Source organism: Monodelphis domestica, chromosome 6, assembly GCF_027887165.1.
Source record: "Monodelphis domestica isolate mMonDom1 chromosome 6, mMonDom1.pri, whole genome shotgun sequence".
Lineage (NCBI taxonomy): Eukaryota > Metazoa > Chordata > Mammalia > Didelphimorphia > Didelphidae > Monodelphis > Monodelphis domestica.
In genome coordinates this window covers 129,760,062-129,782,798 of record NC_077232.1, presented here as the reverse complement: position 1 = coordinate 129,782,798, position 22,737 = coordinate 129,760,062, and the positions used below count along the sequence as shown (strand labels likewise).

Sequence of the window (22,737 nt, the reverse complement as noted above, 5' to 3'; positions counted from 1 at the left end):
GAGCACGTCTTAGAGTTTGAATACTTTTAATAAGAACACATCCAGGGAATAAAAGTCCTCCAAATGTCGCTATGTTAACCAGGGACGTGAAGTAACTCTAATGCACACTAAGTGTATTCGATTATTTAGAAAATCATAACGACAGACATGATGGCATTAAAGACAGGCATATTTAATCTATGGACTTTTATATAATTACAATTTTACAAGAAAATATGGCTTAAACATCCTGGGGAATTTCAGCTGGAGAAAGGAAAGGAATAGGAAAAGGGGAGATCAGTCAAATTTACCAACTAATAGGGTGAAAAAACAAACAAACTCCCAAGCTACCTCTGAATCCTTAACCAAGAGGATCCAGCTGCTTCCTACCAATATTACAAGCACTAGCCCATTTCTGATATTCTCTCATTTATAATTTAAAATGGAATTGGTTTAGCCTATTTACCTTTTGTAAATGAAACCCAACTGGAAAATGTTGGTTTGGAATGGCAGCTTGCTTCATATGACTATACAATTACAGAGCATTTTCACACTCATTGTTTCCTTTTATCTTTGGGGAACACCAATGAACATTTGAAAGGTCCATGCAAAAACGTAAGGCAGCAAAATTGTAGCCTACCCTCAATAGTTGCCACTTCAGATTACTCCACTGTTTTCTTAAATTGATTTGTGCAAACGTCTTAATTTAATAGTATCATCTGTGCCTACCAACCTAGTGAAAGACTATGCAATGTAACTACTACCATATGTCACTTGGTCTCTAAGTAACCAAGCCATTCACTGGAGATAAGCTTTCATTTCTTTCTAAAGATGGTCTTTTTTAAATGAGAAAGAAACCCTACAATTTTGCTATTCCCATTCCCATGAGTGGAATTAATTACTCCACCAGTGTATATATGATTGTGCTCCAAGGAGAGTTCTTTCTAGGTAATGAAAGTATCATCATCTCATAAACTGAATTTCTAGCTTGGATCAAACAAAACCTGAGGTATACAATAAAACATATGGACATATAGGGACAAAGTAAAATTAAAACTTACATTTTTCAGCTTTCTACTATAGTCAATGCTCCTAGTTTATAAGAAAAGAAGAAAAAATAATTAGAGCAAATTCCTCATAATAGTATATCTCATGTGACTTTCCTCCAGAAATATGCAAAATATATCGGAAGTTAACAAATACAAAATAACTAGAAAGACGGCATGAAGTAAGACATACTTAGTTAAGGATTTTAAAAATTGAACAAATTATAGTGGAGAGTTTAGATTTCATGAGAGGAAAATGTAATTTCAGCACCTTAGCGAAATATTAGAAAGATGAGGACAGGGACTGGTCTTATGATTTGACTGGTATAGAAACTCCCCACTGAAAAAGCTCTTTCTACAAGTCCATTTCCTCTGCAATTCAAGAGGCATAGAAGGTTGACTTGAGCAGTGAGAAGATAAGTGACTTGCCCAACATCACATAGCCAATATTTGCCAAAACTGGGACGTGAACTCAGGTCTTCTTGGCTTTGAGATTACTTCTTTTTCTATCACATACTCTTTAATCTATAGTTCTCTAATACTAAATGCTATTTAGTGGTTTTCATAACACGGAAGGACAATTAAATTACTAAGCTGTTTATTTTTACACTTATATTCTCAAAGCTTGTTTAAAAGTATAGTTTTGATCACAGCAATTAGTAAAGGAGAGTATGATGACATTTCCCAAGTCTAGCATTTCACTCTAGGGAGCTCAGCCAATACTTTCCTTTCTTTATCCTTATAAGCACAAAAAACTTATTTAAATTATGATAAATTTGATAATAGATATGTAAGAAGCAATATAATTAATAAATTAAGTCATTTATATTATGAATATTAGCCAGTGTTGGAGTTTGTGTTACTTTTCAATGATAAGCATAAAAATTTGCATGAACACAAGACGGTTCCAAAATGAAGCAAAATATAATTAAAGAGAAACATATGAAGCTTATTTTATGCTATAATCATATATGAGTTCCAAAAACACAGTTAAAGCAACCATTTGGAAACTTTCATCATTTACTATGATGGATTTCAATTTCCTTTTAAGAAAAAGAAAAGGATTTAAAATTGGGGACCTAAAAGGAGAAGAGCATTTCTATGATGCCTGCTATAAAATATTTTATTTAATCCTCATAATAGCCATGCAATGTAGGCACTATTATTATTTCTACTTTGCATTTGAGGAAACAGAGGTGAACACAGAATAAGTGACTTGCCCAGAGTCATATCACAAGAGTCTCAGACTAGATTTGAGCTTGGGTCTTCCTGAATCCAAACCTAGTACCCTTATTCATTGTGCCAATTTGTTTCCTTCATTGAATGGTTCATTCTAAAACAAAAAAAACAAAAAACCCAGCTACAACTCTCTCCATATTCTGGATGTTTCACATATACAGAATATATAAATTTTTATATTCAAAAATATAAATCTTGACTATATGTTATGCAATAATTCTATATAATTAGGTGAAAAGATTTCTAAAATAATATGAATAGTTTTAAAGAAAAATCTCACAATGCTCTGTTCTAACACCATTATCTTGCTTTCTTAGAATGATGCTTATTAGGGCAGCTAGGTAGCTCAGTGGATGGAGAGCCAGGCCCAGAGATGGGAGGTCCTGGGTTCAAATCTGGCCTCAGACACTTCCTAGCTATATGACTCTGGGCAAGTCACTTAACCCCCATTTCCTAGCCTTTACTGCTCTTCTGCCCTGGGGGAAAAAAGAATGATTCTTATTAATATACCTTTCTAAACTTGGTCTTTGATTTCTCATTCTAATTGCCCAACAAACATGTCAAATTACATGAAATTAGAAATGGTGAAAAAGTTCTTGCCACCAAATCCTTGGTATTGTCAAATATTTCAACAAATATGAAAAGGTACTAAAAAAGATATATTATCATATGCCTCACTTGTTCTACAGTCCAGTAGACCTTTCCATCTGATTTCTAGTTGAACCCTCCACTAGTATATGTGCTTTGAACAACATTAAGCTCTTAAAAATGTTTTAGCTTTCCTTACTTCATTCATTCACAAATTTTGGTTCTATCCATTACTTTTTAAAACACTAAACATCTATATGATAAAATCTCAATAGTTGCTCTTTAAGATTTATTGCTATACTTCATTGACTAAACCATGCAGTAATGTCTATAACAAATTATTCTTTTTTGCGTATTCACCAACTCTCCTGATCTGATAGAAGGAAAAAAATAATGGGAGTATGGGATGCTATGGCTTCATAGCACCACTTTGATAAGCATTCTACAATGTCCCATTGTACAGTGCATACTGGGACTGATATAATAACAAATAAAACCAACACTCTTGATGAAGGGCTTTGGGGACAGGCAGTTGGTTTATCCCCTGCATCCTGAACCCCAGAAACAAGAATTAGGACACTTTTCCAGGTAATATGGGTGCAACAACATCATTGCAATCTTTATATAAAAATGAATATATTCAAATGACATTTATAGAAAAGGGAGAGACTTAAAGACTTAGACTAGTATGTATTTGACTCCAATGTCTGAGATGGAGAAAAGGAAACAGGTAAGCAAAAAGGGAAGGAAAATAAAAGCTTAAGACCAGGTAAAAAAATAGAAGGAAAGAGGACAGTGAAGAGAGAAGCATGAGGGCAGAGAAAGAGAGGAAAGATAAAGATAAAAGTTAATTGTAAAGTGATTGTATCCATATCACTGAAACCTTCTGGCTCTTCTCCTATTTACTTACCTACATTCCTTCCTCCCTCCCTCCATTACTGCTTCCCCCGTCTCTTCTTCCTTGCTTCCTTACCCTTTAATAATTATAATATAATAATTATAGTCCCATTATAATTAGCATTAACTCCTTTGTAATCTGAATGTAAGAGCCTCCTGGATCGGAACACTGCCTGGGGCCAGAAATATCTGTGCTTTCACAAGTTCTAAAATAATTATAGATTTTAGAATATCCCCAGACTAAACTCCCTAAAACTCTGCATAGATGACATCGAGGCCATACATTTTAAAAGAGATTGTTACTTTTGCTTTAAAAATTTTGTACAGCTAAGCAAGGTTTGCTTTTTCTGGCTCTCCAGATGAAAATGTTTGAAACACTTTTGTCAGATCACACAGTTACCATCACTCCTGGCCACCTGACTTTTAGTTTCAACAAAAACACCTGATATTAATAAAATTGAACCTTTTGATTTGTGACTCATCTGATATTAAGTTAAATTCTCAAACACAGCATAGAAATGGCTTAGAATTTAGTATGTCACATTCTTATCAGAAGATGTTAAAAGATTATGAAATTATTTACCGGACTTATTGATTCAATTGAAAATGTCTCAAAGGGCAAGCAAATAAAATTTAGCCTCTTTGGCAATATTATATCTATTTACATATATATCTATATTTATAAAGTTATATGTGTATGTATGTATCCATACACCTACATATATCCAGAATACCATATATAAATATATAGCTATACCCCACCTATACGTATCCAGTGCCTAGAATCACAGTTCCCAGGATCCCAGAATCAAATTATTAAAGTGATCTTGTCCAATCTCCTAAAGTGCGGTAGAGTAGAATGAGCCCTGGATAGGGAGTCAAGCACCAAGGTTCAAAAGCTGCTCCTTTTACTTTCTATTTGGGTGACTTTGGTCAAGTCACTTCATCTTTCTTCTTAGTCACTTTCCTCCACAGTAGAATGACTGGTGGGTGGACTGGTGGACCAGATTAGTTAGTCTGCTCTAGCTCTAAAACTATGTGCCTACAATTCCTCCTTCTCTAGAAGATGAGGCTCACAAAAGTGACCGCCAGTGGCAGAGTCAAGCCAAGCACACGAGCCTCCAAATTCTCAATCCAGGTTTCTTTCCACTGCACTATTTAACCGAATAGAGTAAAAGAGGGGGGAAATTATTTGACTATTTCCAAAGACTAGCTGTGAAAAAATCTTTTCTTCAGTTCCTAAAGAATCTAATTTCTTAGCTGTGGGTGCTCTCATTTAAATAATGTAGTCTGCCACTCAGCTATATCTTAGGTAGATAGTCTTGAGGCAGCTAAGTGAGTCAGGAAGAGCTAAATTTAAATCCAGCTTCAGACACTCATTAGCTGTGTGACCACCTAACTTCTGTTTGCCTTAATTTTCTGGAGAAGAAAACGGCAAACCACTCCAAGAAAAGCCCATACATAGTCATGAAGAGTTGGACATGCCTGAACAACAAGAAGACAGTCTTAATGAGGAATTGTGCCTCAGTTTCCCTCAAATTCATCCTGGAGTAGCCACTCATTTGGGGATAAGCCTTTCCAGACTTCAGTAGGTCATTCCTCAGATGCCCCAGACCAAGTCTCTCCTGGGCCCATGAAATCAAAGGCTTTCCAATTTGATAGCTCTTAAGAAAAGTGGATCATCTGTTAAAGGGTCGCTCTACTGCAAATATGAATAACATGGAAATAGGTTTTGAGCAATGATACATGTATAACTCAGTGGAACTGCTTGTCAGCTTTGGGAGGGGGGAAGGAAAGAGCGGGAGGGAGTGGATCATGAACCATGAAACCATGGGAAAATATTCTAAATTTAAAAAGGGAGAAAAAAGAAAAGTGGATCATCTCCATATTGCAACAGGAGTCAGAGGAGACTCTTATTTTTAAACTCAATCCTAAGACCTCAGAAAATACTTATTTTTTATACTATTCTGGCCATGAGCTCACTCTTTCATCAGAAACTGGTAAGGCCTTTCACTTAACCACTAACATTTTGATGTAGGAAAATTTTGGCCCAGACTTTTACTGAATTAGTTGTGTTTCAATGAAGTATTTAGAAATGGGATCAGTAAAGGATCCATCTTCAGAGAACTTAAAAAGCTACAAAAAATAGTTCTTAAATGATCAAAATTGTAGCCCTAAACTAAATGCCTTTTCAAAGTGATTTTAGCCTACAACAGATTTTGTGCAAATGTCTTCTTTTTTTCCCCCAGAACATTTTTCAACCTCTGAAAATTGGGATTTTGTGAATATATCTTGTATCTGAAATAACTATTTGGTTCTATCAAAAAGTACACGGGAAAAGAATTGCAATGTTGCTCTGAAACTTTGATTTTTATTGTCACTGTTAACATGCTTATCAGCATAAATAATTTTCTTTGGTCATCTTCAGTTCCCCCAGTCCCAATACATAAGCTACCCAACTCAATCTACGTCTGAATGTCTATATTATTACTTACTTGACTGTTACTCTATTTGAGGTGTCCTGGAGATCACCTGGGTCAAAGAGTTGAGATTCTTTAAGCCCGAGCTCCTTGCAGCCTCTTAAGAATAAGATGATATTGTCCTGAAAGAAGGCAAAGAAATTTAGCTCTTCTTCATATGAGAATATCTCTGCAAACTAGTCCCTTCCCTTTAATTGCTTAAGTTACTGAGTCTCTGATCATTTATATTTAGCTAAACTTGAAGTTGAAATGAAAGTCATACAATAAAATAATGCTACGTGGTCAAGCCAAGTCCATTTTGTTTTATTTACCTTGAGACATTTGAAATTAAGTCATAGTCACATATCTACATGCTGGTGCCCTATATAGTTATTTAATTTTTTCTCTGTGTGTGTATCTTGTCTCCCGGATTAGATTATAAACTTACTGAGGGCAAGTCCTTGTGACTTAAGCACTATGACAGTAGGTAGTTTGGGTGATTGTGACTCATGTATGCTGTAAACTAGAGATTGAGGGAGTTCTTATGAAGGCGGAAAAGAACTTCATACAAATCTCTGGATTTACTAGACTTTTGGGGAAATTTGAAGAAGGCAAAAGGCAGAAACAGAACAAAGGCAAAGCCCAAAAGAAGGTGGACAATGTAGAATGTATGGAGAAAACAAAGCTAGGAGCTCCAGTAGCAACAGAAACAGACCAACTGGGCAAGAGCTAAAACATGTCAACTAGGCAAGAACTAAAAGTCTGTCTTCAATGAAAAAGGCCAAATTATTTATTTTTATACCTAAACAGAACATTTTTAAGCACTCTAGATACTGAGCAGATCTCACTGCTTAATACTTTCTTCCACCCACTGCCCTTCATCTGAGCAAATGATTTTTAGCTTTGGTCTAGGGGATCTCATATTTATAAAACTTTAAGATAGATTCAATCTCTTCATACTTTATTCAACTCTTAAGCAGAATTTTCCCCATGGAAAGATGTACTCCTATGAACTAGCCTATCAACACAGTTCAAAATGTGTTCTTTTTTTTTTGCCTTAAAAATTCTTAGCAATCTTGAACCTTCCCCATCATTTTCATCAGAACATTTTTAGTCCAACAAATAATCTAAGTAATAGTATTGAGTATTAGTTTCACTTGTATTATTTCTTCAAAACACAAAGGAGTAGGAAATGCTAATTCTAAAAGAACCTCTAAACCAGATCATGGATCAAAGCAATTGCTTCCAATTGTGGAAATTTTCTCTAATCTTTTGGCATTTCCTATTCCTACTCTTGCAGATGATTAAATTTAAAGCTTTCTTGGTTATTTCCCCCACTTTCAACATAGTTCTGGGAAGGGATGATGGGAAAAGGCATATAGTATACCCATGGTATAAAATTATATTTCCGTTCCAAAATGAAAATAAACAGTGTAACATTGGGTCAGTAACCTCTGTGGTCTAAGGACAAGTCTCCCTGAGTTCAGAGAGACTCATCATCAGGTAGGTGGCAGAGTGATTAATGTTGTGGCCATAAAACTCTCCAGGATCATCTGTTAAACTAAAGAGTTGATTATACCTGTTGGAGTAGAGGAAGTATCCCACTGACCAAGCCATAGATGTCTGAAGTGGGTTCTACTCAATGTCATTTCAAATATTAAGTCTATCTTTCCACCTCATAAAATAATTTGATCACATACAAACGTCTTGTCCAACTAACAAAGGAACTAAATACATAAATAAATGTCCCCACTCTTCCCTGCCTGTCTTCATTTCCATATCTACACTAGAAAATATTTAGACCTTTCACAAACCCATTCTCCCAATTATCCAAGATCTGAGCCACTTCCCCCCACCCCCGTGCACTTATTGCCCCTACGGTATCCTCAAAACAAATAGCCCGGTCATTTGGGGCTTCTGCTCCTTCCTTTCTCATAATCAAAGGCAACAATTCTCCTCCAGAGTCAGTCCCATATATCCTTCCTCCACCCAAACCTTTCCTAACAATTAGAAATCATCAATGTGGTAGTCAATAGGTTATCCTTCTGGAGTTAAACCAGTAAGAGCTGGTTCACTCTATATATCATCTATGAAGAAGTTTTATTAACAGACACTTTCCAATTTGATGTATACAGATCACTGATATCTGTTCATTATGATGACAAGAAATTTCTAAATAAAGAAAAAATGAAAGAATATTCACTATATTTTTACTGTTATTTTATTGAATTAGGATTCTTTGAAAATTGGTATCCACACAATACACACAAATTAGGATTTCTTTCAAGTATATACTCATCTATATACAGAGAGAGAGGAAGAGAGAGAGAGCGAGCATATTTTTAAATGTAATCTAGCTATATAATATGTGGTAAAAATAATTTTTAATTTGGTTGGATGGATGGAAGGAGAGGAAAAACCATTTAGTTTTGGATTGCTTTTAGGGTGTTTTTCCTCCAGTCAATCAATCAACAAGAATTTTTAAAAATATATTTTTCCCTTTTTTAATTCCAGTGACAAATTTACACATAAAATTTCCAAGGTTACATGATTTGTGTTCTCTTTCTCCCCTCTTCCCTCCCTTCTCCCAGAGCTGACAAGCAATTCCACTGGTTTATATATGTACTGTGTGCGGTTTAAAATGGCTCTGAACCCTGAGAGACTACATCTCCCAGGACTCTCTGGCCCAACTTCCTCAGACACCTCCCACTTCCTTTGTGGGAGGTGTCTGACAAAGTATAAAAGAAGAGAGAAGCACAGATTTTGGTGCCCTTTCTGGGGAAGTGCGAAGGAGGAAAGAGCCTTTTGCCCCTGCATTGCTACCAGAGATCTAATTTTCTCTAGCTTTCCCAAACCTTTATTTTCCTGGCCCAAATAAACCTATCTAACTATCCCTAAAGTCTGGCTTGATTTAATTTAATTCCCTAGCATAATGATAAGAAAAAAGAAAAGCCTGGTCAATTTCCCAACTGGTACTGGGTCCCCCCAGGCTACCTTCCTTTTCCCTCCCTTTTCCCTCCAATATTCCCATCAATAATTTTCACTCAGAACCTGTTTCCATATTATTCATTTTTGTAAGAGAGTAAACTCTTAAGGCCAAAACTCCAAATCATATGCCCAAATAAGCAATCGATAAATCATATGTTCTCCTCTGCATTTCTACTCCCACAGCTCTTTCTCTAGATATGGATAACGTCCTTTTCATAAGTCCCTCAGAATTAACTGGATCATTGTATTACTGTTAATAGCAAAGTCTATTACATTTGATCGTCCCACAATTTTACTCCACATTTGTTCACGTAGGCCATGTAGGTCTTTCAAGTTCTTAAAGAAATCATCATTTCTTATAGCACAATAGTTTTCTATCACCACCATATACCACAATTTGTTTGGCTATTCCCCAATCAAGGGACATCTTCTCAGTTTCCAATTTTTTGCTACCAGAAAAGGGCAGCTATAAATATTTTTTGTACAAACAAGTCCATCCCCCCCTTTTTAATCAACAAGTACTTTTAAAGAACAGATTAAGTTCTTGATACTGTGCTTGGAGCTAGGGATTCAAAAAAACAATATCCAAAAGTCCCTGCCTTTACACATTCCACTAGAGGGAAACAAAATGTACAGATATAAATAAAACAAAATATTTACAAAACATATATAAGGTAATTTTGGGGGGAAGGGAGTATGTCAACTAAGTGGCACAGTAGACAGAACACTAAGCCTAGAGACAAGAAGACCCTAGTTCAAATCTGGCTTCAGACACTTACTAGCTGTGTGACCTTGGGTAAATCCACCTAATCTCTGTTTGCTTCAGTTTTCTTAACTATAAAACTAGGATAATAACAACATCTAAACACCTACTCCTTCAGGTAGCTGGGAGGATCATAGCAGATATTTATACAATGCTTAGCAAAGTGCCTGGCACACAGCAGGTATTATATAAATAATTATTCCCTTTCCCAAATAGGATATTTTTGATATATGATAGTACTTCTAAGATGCTGTGAGTAGGATTTTAGCCAAGGTAAAAACTTTGTAGATATTAAGAACTCATTTAAATTTACCATGATACTTGCATGAGAATAAAAAACAAGTCCTCTACTTCCCTTGAAATATGTTCTTTCAATGAAAGAAGTTACAGATAGAAAAGGCTTTTAGCATTTCAATAATATTTTCATAAATTAAATTAAAATTACTTTCATTTTAAAAGTAAACTTCTCAAAATGGAAAGGTAAGTAGATTTATCAGGTGTCAATCTCAATATAAAAAAGAACATTCTCTCTTCAGAACCCTTCTTGCCTCAGTTTCCAGATTCCTTCTTCTTAGCTCATATATACCACCCCAAAGGTTCTAGTACTGTCAAAAGTGCCATTATAGTTTCAAAATTCACTTTAGTAACCATGCAACCAAATATATAACTAAAAAGACTGTACTTTCAAGGAAACAGAATATTCATTTTTTTTTAAATTTTGTATCCAGGTTTTTTTTCAAGTGCAAAAAGGCCTGTATTGATATAGTAAAATGCCTTGGATTTGTAAATGCTTACTATTTAAACGGTCAATGAATTGTACTGAACATAACTGAATATTGCACAGGGCAACCAAAGTAAAGTACTACCGTGATGAGAAGAGGAGTTTCTGGCATATTTAGGGCAATTCTGATTAGAGTGAATAAATGTTTTTCAGAACTTGCTGCCCAAAATGAGGGAAAAAGGAGATGAGAATAGATGCTCTCTAGGAATTACTTAGGATCCTAATCGAGATGCAAGCCAGTGATCACAATATACTCCCTAATTCTACACTTGTCTAGACTCCTGAGAAAGGCCTGCATATACTTTTCCTACATGCCATCCTGGACAAGCACTCACTCTCTCTAATGTCTTGGGGTTTATTCACCGCTAGAACAGTGGGTACAAAAGCACCGTGTTGCCAGCCAGGCTGAAAAATCTGAGCTGGAAGGTTGAAATTGCTGGAGGTCTCCTTCCAGCTCCTTGATGCAATTTAATGACTCTGGACAACTGCCAAGTTCCAACCAGGAGGGAAGCCAGGAGAAAGAGCCACCCAGCCAACAGTTAAGCATTGGGCAAAGCCAGCAGTGACCAGGAAAGGCAAAAACTTTCATTACACGAAATGCATCCTGCAAATTCCATCTGGCTTGCTCTTCACACTGAAATTTTTCCACATTCATAATTCCAACCAAAACACATCATTGTGTCTAAATTTTGAACGAGAAGAGGAAGGGAGACACTGGTTTACTACTATTTTCCTTGCTGAAAACTGGTATTCCAATTCCAATAAAAGTTCAGTAACAGTTTATGATGCTTTAAATGAATATAAAGTTCTAAAAAGCCTGTTCTTCAACTTGGACCTACCTTAGTTTTAAATTTATCTGAAGGAAAAACAACCACTCTAAGACAGGTAACAGGATATAGGATGGACGTAAAACTTGGTCTGTTAGTGCTGGAAAAGTTCTTACCATCTTTTGGCTAATTAAAAAATACTATACTATAAATTTCCTTTCTATTCAATCAGAAGTGCTTCCAAGAGGAAATTCCATTCTCTCTGTCTAGAGTGCTCAGGGCTGGAACTCTAGAACTTGTGAATTCCCAAACTTTCAGTCACGCAAGAAGCAACAGCCAAGGCTGGCACTGCCCAGGAAATCTCCTTTCTTGGTATAGAAAGTGAGATTCTGGAACTAAAAACTGTTCTTTCTCTACCTAGAAGACTGGAATTCAGGACCACTGCCCATGAACTCCCCTCTCAGGCCAAAAGAGGACACCCAACGCCCCTGTTGTTATCTCTTGGCTGAGAAAGCTCTCTCATATTCTTCTCTGACCTGCACTCGGCAATCTATGGGCAAGCAGAGATTGTGTTCCTGCCTCTGAAATTGGCTAGTCCTTTCAAGGTTCATGGGAAGAAATACTTGGGGGATACAGAGGCACCTCTAACACCCATTTTGTAAGACTTTGTAAAGACTTTTACTTTGTAAAAAGTATATACTGTTCTGTCTTCTCTACAGTGAAAAACGTGAATACTTGGGCAACTGAATTATGGCTATTTGTAAACATAAATGTGCTCTCTTCAAGTAGACTACAAGTTTAGAGAGGACACGGACTATGTCTTAAGGTTTTTGTGTGTGTCCTTAATAAGATATTTCCCATGTCTCAACTGTAATATTGAATATAATACATTATATTTCTAGTAAAAAAGTTCCATCAAAATTTTTTCTTCCTTACGACCAACTGGCTACTGATCCCACTTCTAGGATTCTTGTATGTACTTTTAAATAAATCGTTTACCTCCATTTCTTGGACTCTTCCCTTTAATTTCCCTTGAGGGCCCTTGAATAGATTTCACTTTTCAAAGAGGGAAGATATTATTTACACTTTGGCATGTGAAGAAAGATATACCAGCATGCAGCATAAAAAAATCATTATATTTCTGCAAAAATCCCATCCTTTATTTGATTACACAAAATCTTCACAAAGGATTAAGAAACTCAAGTGGTTTTATATCTACATTTGAAAAGTCCTGAATCCAGCTGCAAAACTGCAGTTGTATATATCTACTTTGACTTTCCACATTACCTAAAGGATCTTTTAATTGATTCTTTTATCTGATATAAATATACTCCCTTAAGAGAAACTCACTTAGTATTTTAAACTTAAAGACCTGATTAAGTATGTCTTTTGCTTTTTTGTTCCTACTAGGTTGTCCTGGAAGTTGCCATCAGCTGGGCAGGGAAGGGAGACTTGATATTTATTTCCTTACTTAAAGAATGTGCTGCAGCAAAATTCAGGAACCTAGGTAGGGTCTTTTTCTAGTTTCAAAAACATTTTCCTGTGCTAAATGCCTTTTTAAAAGACTACCAACAGTATAAATGCAGATTAAAAACACGATTTTATCACTTGCTTATGTGGGTGTATGATTTGAGGTTTTGGTTTTCTAAGATTACTCACAAAAATGGATAATACAGAAATATGTTTTGCTTGATAATACATGCATAACCCAGTTTGAATTGCTTGTCAACTCCGGGAGTGGGTTGGGAAGAAGAGAGAGAGATGACATGAATCATATAACTTTGTAAAACTTATGTGGAAATTTGTTATTAAAATAAAATAAAGACATTTTTAAAAAATTAGAAAGGCCAGACTAGTAAAATAAGGTGATGCTCATCAATTGGGAAATGGCTGAATAAATAATGGTATATAATTGCAATTGAATACTATTGTGCTTTAAGAAATGATGAAAGGGACAGTTTGAGAAAAACCTAGGGAGATCTATATGAACTAAGCAGAAACAGAACAATGAATACAATTACAATAATACTGTAAAGATGAACAACTTTGAAAGACTTGGGAATTCCAATCCACATAATGATTAACCAGAATCCCAAATAACTCAGTGAAATATACTGCCTACCTCCAGACAGAAAAGTGAAAGACTCAGGTACAGACAGAATAATGCATTTCTAAAAATATGGTTAATGTGGGAATTTGTTTTGCTTGACTATATATATATATGTGTATATATTTATAATGTATATAAATTATTTTATTTTTATTTTTTTCTCAGGGGGCAAGGTAGGTGTCAGGAGAAAAGAGAATTTTGAAATGAAAAAAATAAATAATTTCACAATTTAACTTTTGGTTCTTAAATTCTGGAAGAGTTGAAATAAAACATAGTATTATTAATAACCTTAAAATACAATCATCATCACTAATCAGATTTTTGTTCTCCTTTTAAATGTGTTTTTAAAAGATTTTTCTCCTTGATCAATTTTATTATCCATTTCATTAAAATATTTCTAATAGAATGTATTTTTATTTTATAATGGAAATCAAATGGAAAAAATTCATCTAGAAATGTGCATTGTAGAAAATTAGCTAGAAATATCCCTGATGTTCATTTAAAGAATCTACTTTTTGACATCTGAAGCAATCATACTATTTATAAAATGATCTTGTGGATACTCTGTTGTTGAACTATTAAAATTCAGTTTACAGTTCAGAATGTATTCAAACAAGATCGGTGTAATTATCAAATTTCTCTTGCAGCTCAAACCCCAAACTGACAATCTTTCTGAAGAATCTTGACCTGGTCTCTTGGAATAGCAATGTCAACTCTTATGACAAGACAATTTAGCGTGAACCAAGTATTCACTGCAGGCCAATCATCTCCCTACAATTTACTAGATAGATGGGGCTTGGCTCATCTCCATTTCTTTCATCCTTTTACAATATGAATAAGTATTCACACTTGTCTTTATAGTGCTGTGATCAAGACAACAGTTTAATAGTAGTGACCTCAAGAACAAAGTATTGCATGGTTTAGGTCAGACATATGGATGACATTAGAAAAAGAAATAGGTCTGTGGAGCAGTCAACTTGGTGTGGTAAGTTGGAGCTATACTGATAGATCAAAATAACTATTACCCCATATCACATTTGCAGGTCACAACCTCCCTACTGGAGGACTAAACAGTCATCAAGGATGGAAATACCACAAATTAAAACCCGAAGGCAACCTTTGTATGGGTTGACATCCCCACTGCCTGAAGTAATTTTGGTAGTCAAAATTTACAGCTGGAGAAAAAATTCATTTGATGACTTCAAAATCAAGGGGAAAAAACTTGGCAAAATTTCCATTCTTTTCCCTCCAAACTTATAAGGATTATAACCTAAATCTGAGCTTCTCATTTATTATGGCAATTTTCTATGTAAAACTCAAAAAAGTTATAGGGGAAAGATACTGCTTTTAAATATCAGTATATTCTTGACTTTGTAATTATGTACAAATGAAAAGTACATATCCCATTCAAGAGACATAAAAATAAAGGAAAAAATCAGAATACATTTCCTAAACTACATTCCAAGAATATAATTGGCCTAATTTAAAAATTTAAATTTAAAATACAGGGACTCTAACATTCTGAAAAGCACTTCAAACATAGCTAGCATCCAAAATGAGCCAAGCATTCCAAATTGTATTGAATGTTGAAGTTCTACACACATGATCTAAGTGTGAACAATTAAGGTGAATAAAATATTGGGGATGGAGTGGGAAAAGGCTACAACAGGAGCTCTCTGATCAAGTCAGATTAGAGAAAAATGTGCGGAACTATGGGAAGGTCATGCAATTGATGAGGAAATCAAATAAATTAGATGAACCTTTAAAAATGGTGTTTGAAAAGCTAAACCTCTAAGAATGAACTGAGGCTTGAAAAAACTCAAGATAAAAAATGGGCTTTTCTATTTATAATTACAGAGGGAAATAAGAAAAAAAATCTTTGCTGGGAGAAGATGGCATAATATTAACAGAGGACAGAGAAAATATAACTTTTCCATTCCTGTTTTCCTTATCTTTCCTAGCAAGAATAATGTTAAAACTGAAAAAGGTGGAACAAGTAAAACTGACAACTGAAAACTAATTTTTTGGGAAAAGTAAACACTAAAGAGTTTAATATTAGTTTCTTGTCTCTGGTCCTGAACAAATTAGATATCAGAATATTGAAAGAATTGGCAATACAATCACAGAAGCACTGCCAATAAGTTGAGCCATCCCTAAAAGCAGAAGGATGCTGAGCAGTGCAATAACTCTGGACCAGGCAAATGATCAATTTTCAGATGGCAGAAAAAAAGATTGTGCAAACCATGGACCAATAAGGTTAAATATAGAGCTTTGTATGCAAAATCTTAAGGAAGATTCTTAAGCAGATGGTTTGTGAGAATTTAGAAAGAGAAGCAGGGAATTGCTAAGAAAAGTATCATGGCAACTGAGTGTCACAGAGGATAGATTGCCTGGTCTGGAGTCAGGAAGATTGAGTTCAAATCTGACCTTGGACACTCATGAGTTATTTGACCCTTGTTAAGTCACTTTACCTTGTTTGCCTCAGTTTCCTCACCTGTAAAATGACTAGGAAAAGAAAAGACAAACCACTTCAGCATCTTTGCCAAGAAAACCCCAGATTGGGTAATGAAGGGTCAGAAGTGAATGAAAAACAACAAAAAAATGGATTTGTTGTGCATCAGTTCATGTAAAAGTAATCATATTTTTAATGGAATTACTAGATGAAATGATTTGGGGAATGAGGTTTCTTAACTGCAATCTTTCATGAAATCCCTGAAAACAAAATTGAGGAAAGTTGACAGAATTCATAGTTAATGGAAAAAAAATTTGAAAATTGACAAAAATGTCAATGCCAACTTGAGGTGGGGGTTATTGAGAATCTCCTTTTGGTATCACATAGTACTCTGTCCTTGCTCCTGTCCCATTCAATATTTCTATTAACAATTTAGATTAAGATATAGAATGTAGGTTTATCAACTCTATGCCTATCATAAAAACTTGTAGAGATACCCAATAGGCTAAAAGAAAAATGATTCAAAAAGGTCCCAACAGTCTGAGATTGTGGGTGAACATAAAACATGAAATTTGACCAATATAAACATAAAGACCTGAATATTTTTAATTATATAACTATGAGATTGAAGAAATCTAAGGATTTTGGTTAACCATAACTTGAAAATGAGTTCACAGTATGATAGGACTGTTCTTTAAGAAGGTATTCTTAGCTTCATAGAAATATAACTTCTAGATCAAGGGGGATAAAGTCCCACAGCATATATTGTGCTGATTAGAGCATATCTGGAATGTTGTGTTCTGGGCTTTACAAATTTTATCTCATTTTACCCTTACAAAATTTTACAGATGAGGAAACTGAGGCAAACAGCAGCTAAGTGACTTGCCCAGGGTCACACAGCTAGTGGGTAGCTTTAGGCTGGATTTGACCTCAGGTTTTCTTGACTCTAGGCCTGGCACTCTATCCATTGCACCACTTAGATGCCCTATTTATCAGAATGGCAGAGAATCTGGAAATTATGTCTTACAAGGAATAGTTGAAGAACTAAGGAATTAGGGAGAAGAAAGGACTTGGAAGCCAAACAGTATACATGAAAGTGATGTTCAGATTTCTAAAAGCATGTTGTCACATGAAAGAGAGAATCCATTCATTCAATAGTCATTCCATAAATATCTATTAAGTACCTACTGTGTGCGAGGCATTGTGCTAAGTACTAGGGATACAAAAAGGCAAAAGACAGCTGCTGCTCTCAAGGAACTTACAGCCTAATAGGGAAGACAATATCCAAACATAAATGCAAAGCAAGATATATTCAGGGTAAATTCGAAATAATTAAAAGAGGGAAAACACTGGAATGAAGAAAGGTTGGGAAGACTTCCTGTACAAGATGGGATTTTAGTAGGGACATGAAGGCAGCCAGGGAAGTCAGTAACTGGGATAAAGGAGTGAGAGCATCCCAGCCAGAACTAGGACTAATAGATAAAAAAAATTCAGAAAGCTTCTTTTCTACAATTTCAATTCTACAGTTTCTAACAAACAATTAGGAGTGATCCAACAACAATGAAATATCCACCTTGCAAAACAATGAGCCTATATATCACTAAAAATATTCAAGCCCCAAATTGGGTTTGAACAGGATGCTTTAAAAGCTATTACTATATTGAAAATGAAACTCAACTAGCCGATACTCAAGGACTCTTCCACGTCTATGATTCTAAACTCAATTTTTTTGTTAAGCAGAGTAATACAAGAATAGAAAAATTAAATGTGTCATTCCAAGGAAATTATAGTTATGTCCACATTTAAATTATGTTCATGACAAAGGCTATCAAATTCTTTAATGTGGGAGAGCATTATACCAGTTATTAACAGTTTTCAATTCAGCACATATTTCTTTAATATGAATTGAATGGTCCAACAATAACATTCATAACTGGTAGTTCACTTAGCATTAATTTCCTTTTGGTTTTACAACTTCATTCTGCCAGCAAAGATGGTAGATAAATACTTGAGAATTCTTTTCCAGGATTTTCTAGTCCTACCATCATACAAGTCAATGAAATGGAAATAAATCATTTAACAGAAATTCAGTTGGGATTCCCTGAATAAGGAAGTTCCATTCTCAGAAGAGACTTTCTACTCACACTTTAAATTTTACTGAAGTCTACATTAGGGAGTTACCAATGAAAATTTTCATTGAAGATATACAGTTTGTAGAAGAATTTGAAAGAGGAGAGATAAATGATTTGCTCACTAAGCAAGAAAAATAAGAGCAACTAAAAAGATAAAGGGAATGAAGGGATTCATGAGAAGGAATGATAAGATTACTTTTCATTATGGGATGTGGCTTTATTTCCCAAGCCTATATAAAATCAGGAAAATCTTGGCCAAGGGAACAAATATTCATGAAATTTCAGAATTTTAGGATGAGGGAGGATGCTTCAAAACTTGAAAGAGGGCAATTTAAGACAAATAAAAGGAAGTGTATGTGTAACCAATGAAAAATAAAATATGTATCTTATAACCCCAAAATTTTGTCCAAGTTCAAAAAAGACTTAGATAAAATGATAGATTTCTAATGATTTATTAAACAGTTGGAGTTATTAGGGAACAGATCTCCAAGAATGACATCATAATGGAAATTCACCATAAATTCTCTCACCAAACATTCACTAGCTTGAGCTAGATTAAATGGTTGGAAAAGCCAGTGGTTGGGTCTAAGATAGAATAGAACTATATAGGTCGAGGCTTACTGATGTTGGGAATAGAAAAGAACAGAAAGAAGGAAGGAAATAAAAAAGAATACAAGAAAATATGAACAGATATTGGGAAATTATGCTATAAAACATTTCTTCTTGGTGACTCCAATTTCATACATATATTCCATAAAATATCAATATATTATCAAATTAGCCTTGCACTTTACATGTTATATATAATGAAATATTTGAGAATAGCAGATCTATTCAAATAATTTAAAGTAAAAAAGATAATATCCCCAAGGCTACTTACAGGATATATTTATCTAAAATGAAAATATACCACAGCTTAAGAAATAGTATAATTGTCTGTCACATCCTGTTTTAAATATCTTTGCAACTACAGGTGTAGTAATCTCTTTAAACTCTGAAAATATGGCCATTTTGTTGGTGCTAGTGGGGCTTTGGTTGGGTTTTACCAAGCTGAATTGCTTAAGTATTCTTTTTATAGGGATGGGAAGAGACCAGACCTGTAATTTCATCAGGATAGAAAACTTACAAGGTAGTAAACTTCCCAGGTAGGAGTAACCTATAGTACTACTGTGACCTATAGCAGGCTCTGAGTTGCTTAGAGCTATAAAAAGTTAAATGGCTTCCTTCTCAGGAATAGGAAGAACATAGGTAGGTATTCCTGGCTTCAAGGCCAGCTCTTTACCCATACTGCTATATTGCCTCTCTTTCTTCCTATGCAAGTTATTTATTTTACTTCATTTTTCTCTCTGAAACTTAACAGCTGCTTTCTAAACATCTTTGCTCTGCAACAAGAAATTACACACACACATATATATATATCCCTAATTTTTGCACAAAAGGAGATGAATCCTAATAAATTAGGGACTAATGTCTTTTAAGTTTTTACTAATTCTTTGTCATCTGCTGGGATAGAGAGGTGGCAATATACAAATATTTGGGCACAATAGTGCATCGACCATATTTAATCATATTATTTCTTCACTTTCCTCCTCTCAAAATTCATCTTTTTTTTTTTTTTAAAGAGATCAGGTAAACATGTGTCCCAAGCAGCCACCATTTGCAAATTTCATTAATCTTTGATAATATTACTTTGTTTACTTAAGTAAGAGTAAGGACTTACCCATAGTCTTAGAGAAACCAGCAGCAAAATAAACTGACATGGAGACATAATACATTTCTCATTTCCTTCAGCTATTCCTTACTACACAGAGTGAAAGTCGGATTTATAAAATCTAAGTCTGTGCAAGAGAAGGAGACGGAGATGATTTGTGAGTGGTTGAAAGGGGATGATTATATTTAGGGTTTCCTTTTCTTTAAAGTTTGTGATTTGGAATGTAAGCAATTTTGATACAAAAAAATACAAGCAACTGCATGCCACTCATTTAGTTAGGAGATATATTTAGGGGTCAATCATCTATCTATAGCTCAATCATGGGAAAGAGAGAAGTGAGACAGATATGCAAAAAGGAGGGGTAAGACGCTGACTTAGGATAAAAGAATACTTCTATTTTTTCCACCTCAGATAGTAGAAGGCAGCTGAATGCTCCTTAAACTGTACCTTTCTTTGCCTTAGCAAAGAATAAAATTGTATTGTGCTGAGTTCAAATCCAGTTTCAGGCACTTCTTAGCTGTGTGATCCTGGGCAAGTCATTTAATCTCTGATTGCCTGAGAAAAGGATCCAATGGAATTCACTGCAGAAGGAAATGGCAAACCACTCCATTATTCTTGCCAAGCAGAAGTACTCAAATAAACTTACTGACTCCCTAATAGCTATTTCAGTGCAGAATATATATGTATACTTGCAACATGCACATATGTAAAGAAAATATGCAAAGAGAACTACATGTTTCTAAATGGATGAGGTGCCCAGTTATGAACATTAATAACTATTTAAAGAGTAGCTTCTATCTGCATCACAAGCTGTTAATACATCAAAACAATATCTTCTACACTTGGAAAATTCCCAAATGTTGCTGGAGTTTAGGCAAGTAAATTCTACCCATAGACATGCTACTTTTAGGCGGTACCAGTACCTGGATGGGGTGGCTAGGATGCTCTGATTCTCTAAGTCACAGAGGTATTATTGTAAAGAAAATTATTTAAATTAATGAATTCCTTGAATAAGAAATTTGGCATAGTGAATTTTTGTTAAGTAAGGAAGAGCTGGTACTGAGCTGCCTTGTCAGTTATACTAACATATCAGTTATTCTGAATGGAATTTCTTCTAAACCCTTCCTTTCTAAATGATCCACCTGCCACATAATGCTAGCATTGAAAAGAATGAAGCAGAAGCCCCTAGAAAAGCATTTGAAAATCGAATATACATGTTGTATTCTCATATGGCAATTCAGTGACCACACAATATAGATAAATAGAAACACACTGAAATGATCACAGAAAGAGCAGCCTTCCGGAATCAAGCGTCTTTTGTAGTAGCTCAGTTTTAATACCATTAAGAACACTCTCCAAAATTCCAAATCAAGTACACTATTATCATAATTGCTTCAAAAATGCATTCTAAAACTATGGTCTGATTAAAGAAGCCCAGTGGAGTTTCCCATTTCTCTTTGGGGTTCAAATATACATTTCAAGAAGTGGAACCCCACGAAGTGTAATGATGATAGCAGGTGTGTGTATATATATATATATATATATATTTATATAAATAAAAAAGTTTACTATAAAAGGGCTATTTGACTCCATATTATTCTGACAAAATAATTAGACTAGGAAAAATGCTAAAACAAGAATCTCCATATACCCTTTATGGTTATAAATTAAACTTTATGATTTTTCCACTAAAAAGTAATATTTTATCCTTCACAACATGTTTACATGCTAACAGAGTAAAATAAAATTGAGAAATTCTTTCTGGGTATCCTCATACCAGGGCGACCCTAAATTATGGCTTATCCAATTTGTGGAGGCTAGCAAAGTCTAACTCCTAAGATAAGTGATGAACATTTCTCATGCAACATTCCAGAACTGTGAAGACTGGCAATCAGGTGACTCAAACATTTTTCTAGTCAGGTCTGCTTCAGCTACACTTGTTAGATATCAAAGAATGTTTTTGTCTTTATTCAAATGCAATGGCATTTCCAAAAGCAGATCCTTGTAGTAAATATGTGCACAGAGACAAGTCTTCATTGACTGAAAGCTGGAAATAGTCTTAGAGTCCATATGATCCAATCTCTCATGAAGAGATTAGGACACTAAGGCCCAGAGAAGTTGCCATTTGCCCAAGGCCTGAACTAAAGAAAAGCTTTCTCTAGTAGGTTAAAATGCTCTTAATTAAAACTACAATTTTGCTCTTGATTGCCAACTATGCACTTAAAAACTCTAAAAGGTCCTAAATTAAATGACTTTAAATTTCAAGACCCAAGACAAGTCACACTTCAAATATAAAAGCTTTTCTTGCTATAATAATGGATTTTTCAAAATGGGATTGTGAAATGTTCAGGCAGAATTTAGACTATGAGAAAGTTCAAATGCAAAGACTGCTGCAAGAAATGTGTGAAAATCAGCAGGTTCTAAGGTCATCTGGAAATTTAATCTTTAGAAGTCTTTGCAACCATGCTATCTATTAAAGGGACAGAACATTTCTCACCTCTTTTTTTTTTGTCTCCTGAATTTTTTTCTCTTTTCACATTAAATAAATCACCTGTTATCTAAATCTAATGAGAAACAATAACTGATCATTACTGTAGCATCTTTTTTCCAGTCTGGAAATGTGCCTTTCTTAAAGCTAGGACAGCAGCAAGAAGTATCCATAACTAATCTTCTGCCTAAGCTGCCTCTCACCAGTATCTGATAACAGTAGCTGGAGGACAGGCTCCAGAGATCTTGTTCTGTCAGGTACTGTCTAAATACTCCAATCCTTAACTCTAAGAAGAGTATCACCACACAAAGAGCGATCTATTCTTACTCAGAACATG

General features: G+C 34.8%; 1 protein-coding gene across 7 annotated transcripts in view; it reads right to left on the bottom strand.

The window, feature by feature from the left end:
- The window catches only part of LIMCH1 (LIM and calponin homology domains 1), a 408,610-nt gene that overhangs the window by 129,353 nt on the left and 256,520 nt on the right, over positions 1-22,737 (bottom strand). For all 7 annotated transcript variants that reach the window (XM_056802571.1, XM_007496513.3, XM_007496514.3 and 4 more), the window contains 2 exons: positions 6,245-6,351; positions 1,041-1,071 (listed from right to left, as the gene is read on the bottom strand). Coding sequence is in view for 4 of the 7 variants with exons in the window: in XM_007496513.3 (XP_007496575.1) it covers positions 1,041-1,071; positions 6,245-6,351 (138 nt within the window). In the remaining 3 variants the exon portion in view is untranslated. The remainder of the gene's footprint in view (positions 1-1,040; positions 1,072-6,244; positions 6,352-22,737) is intronic.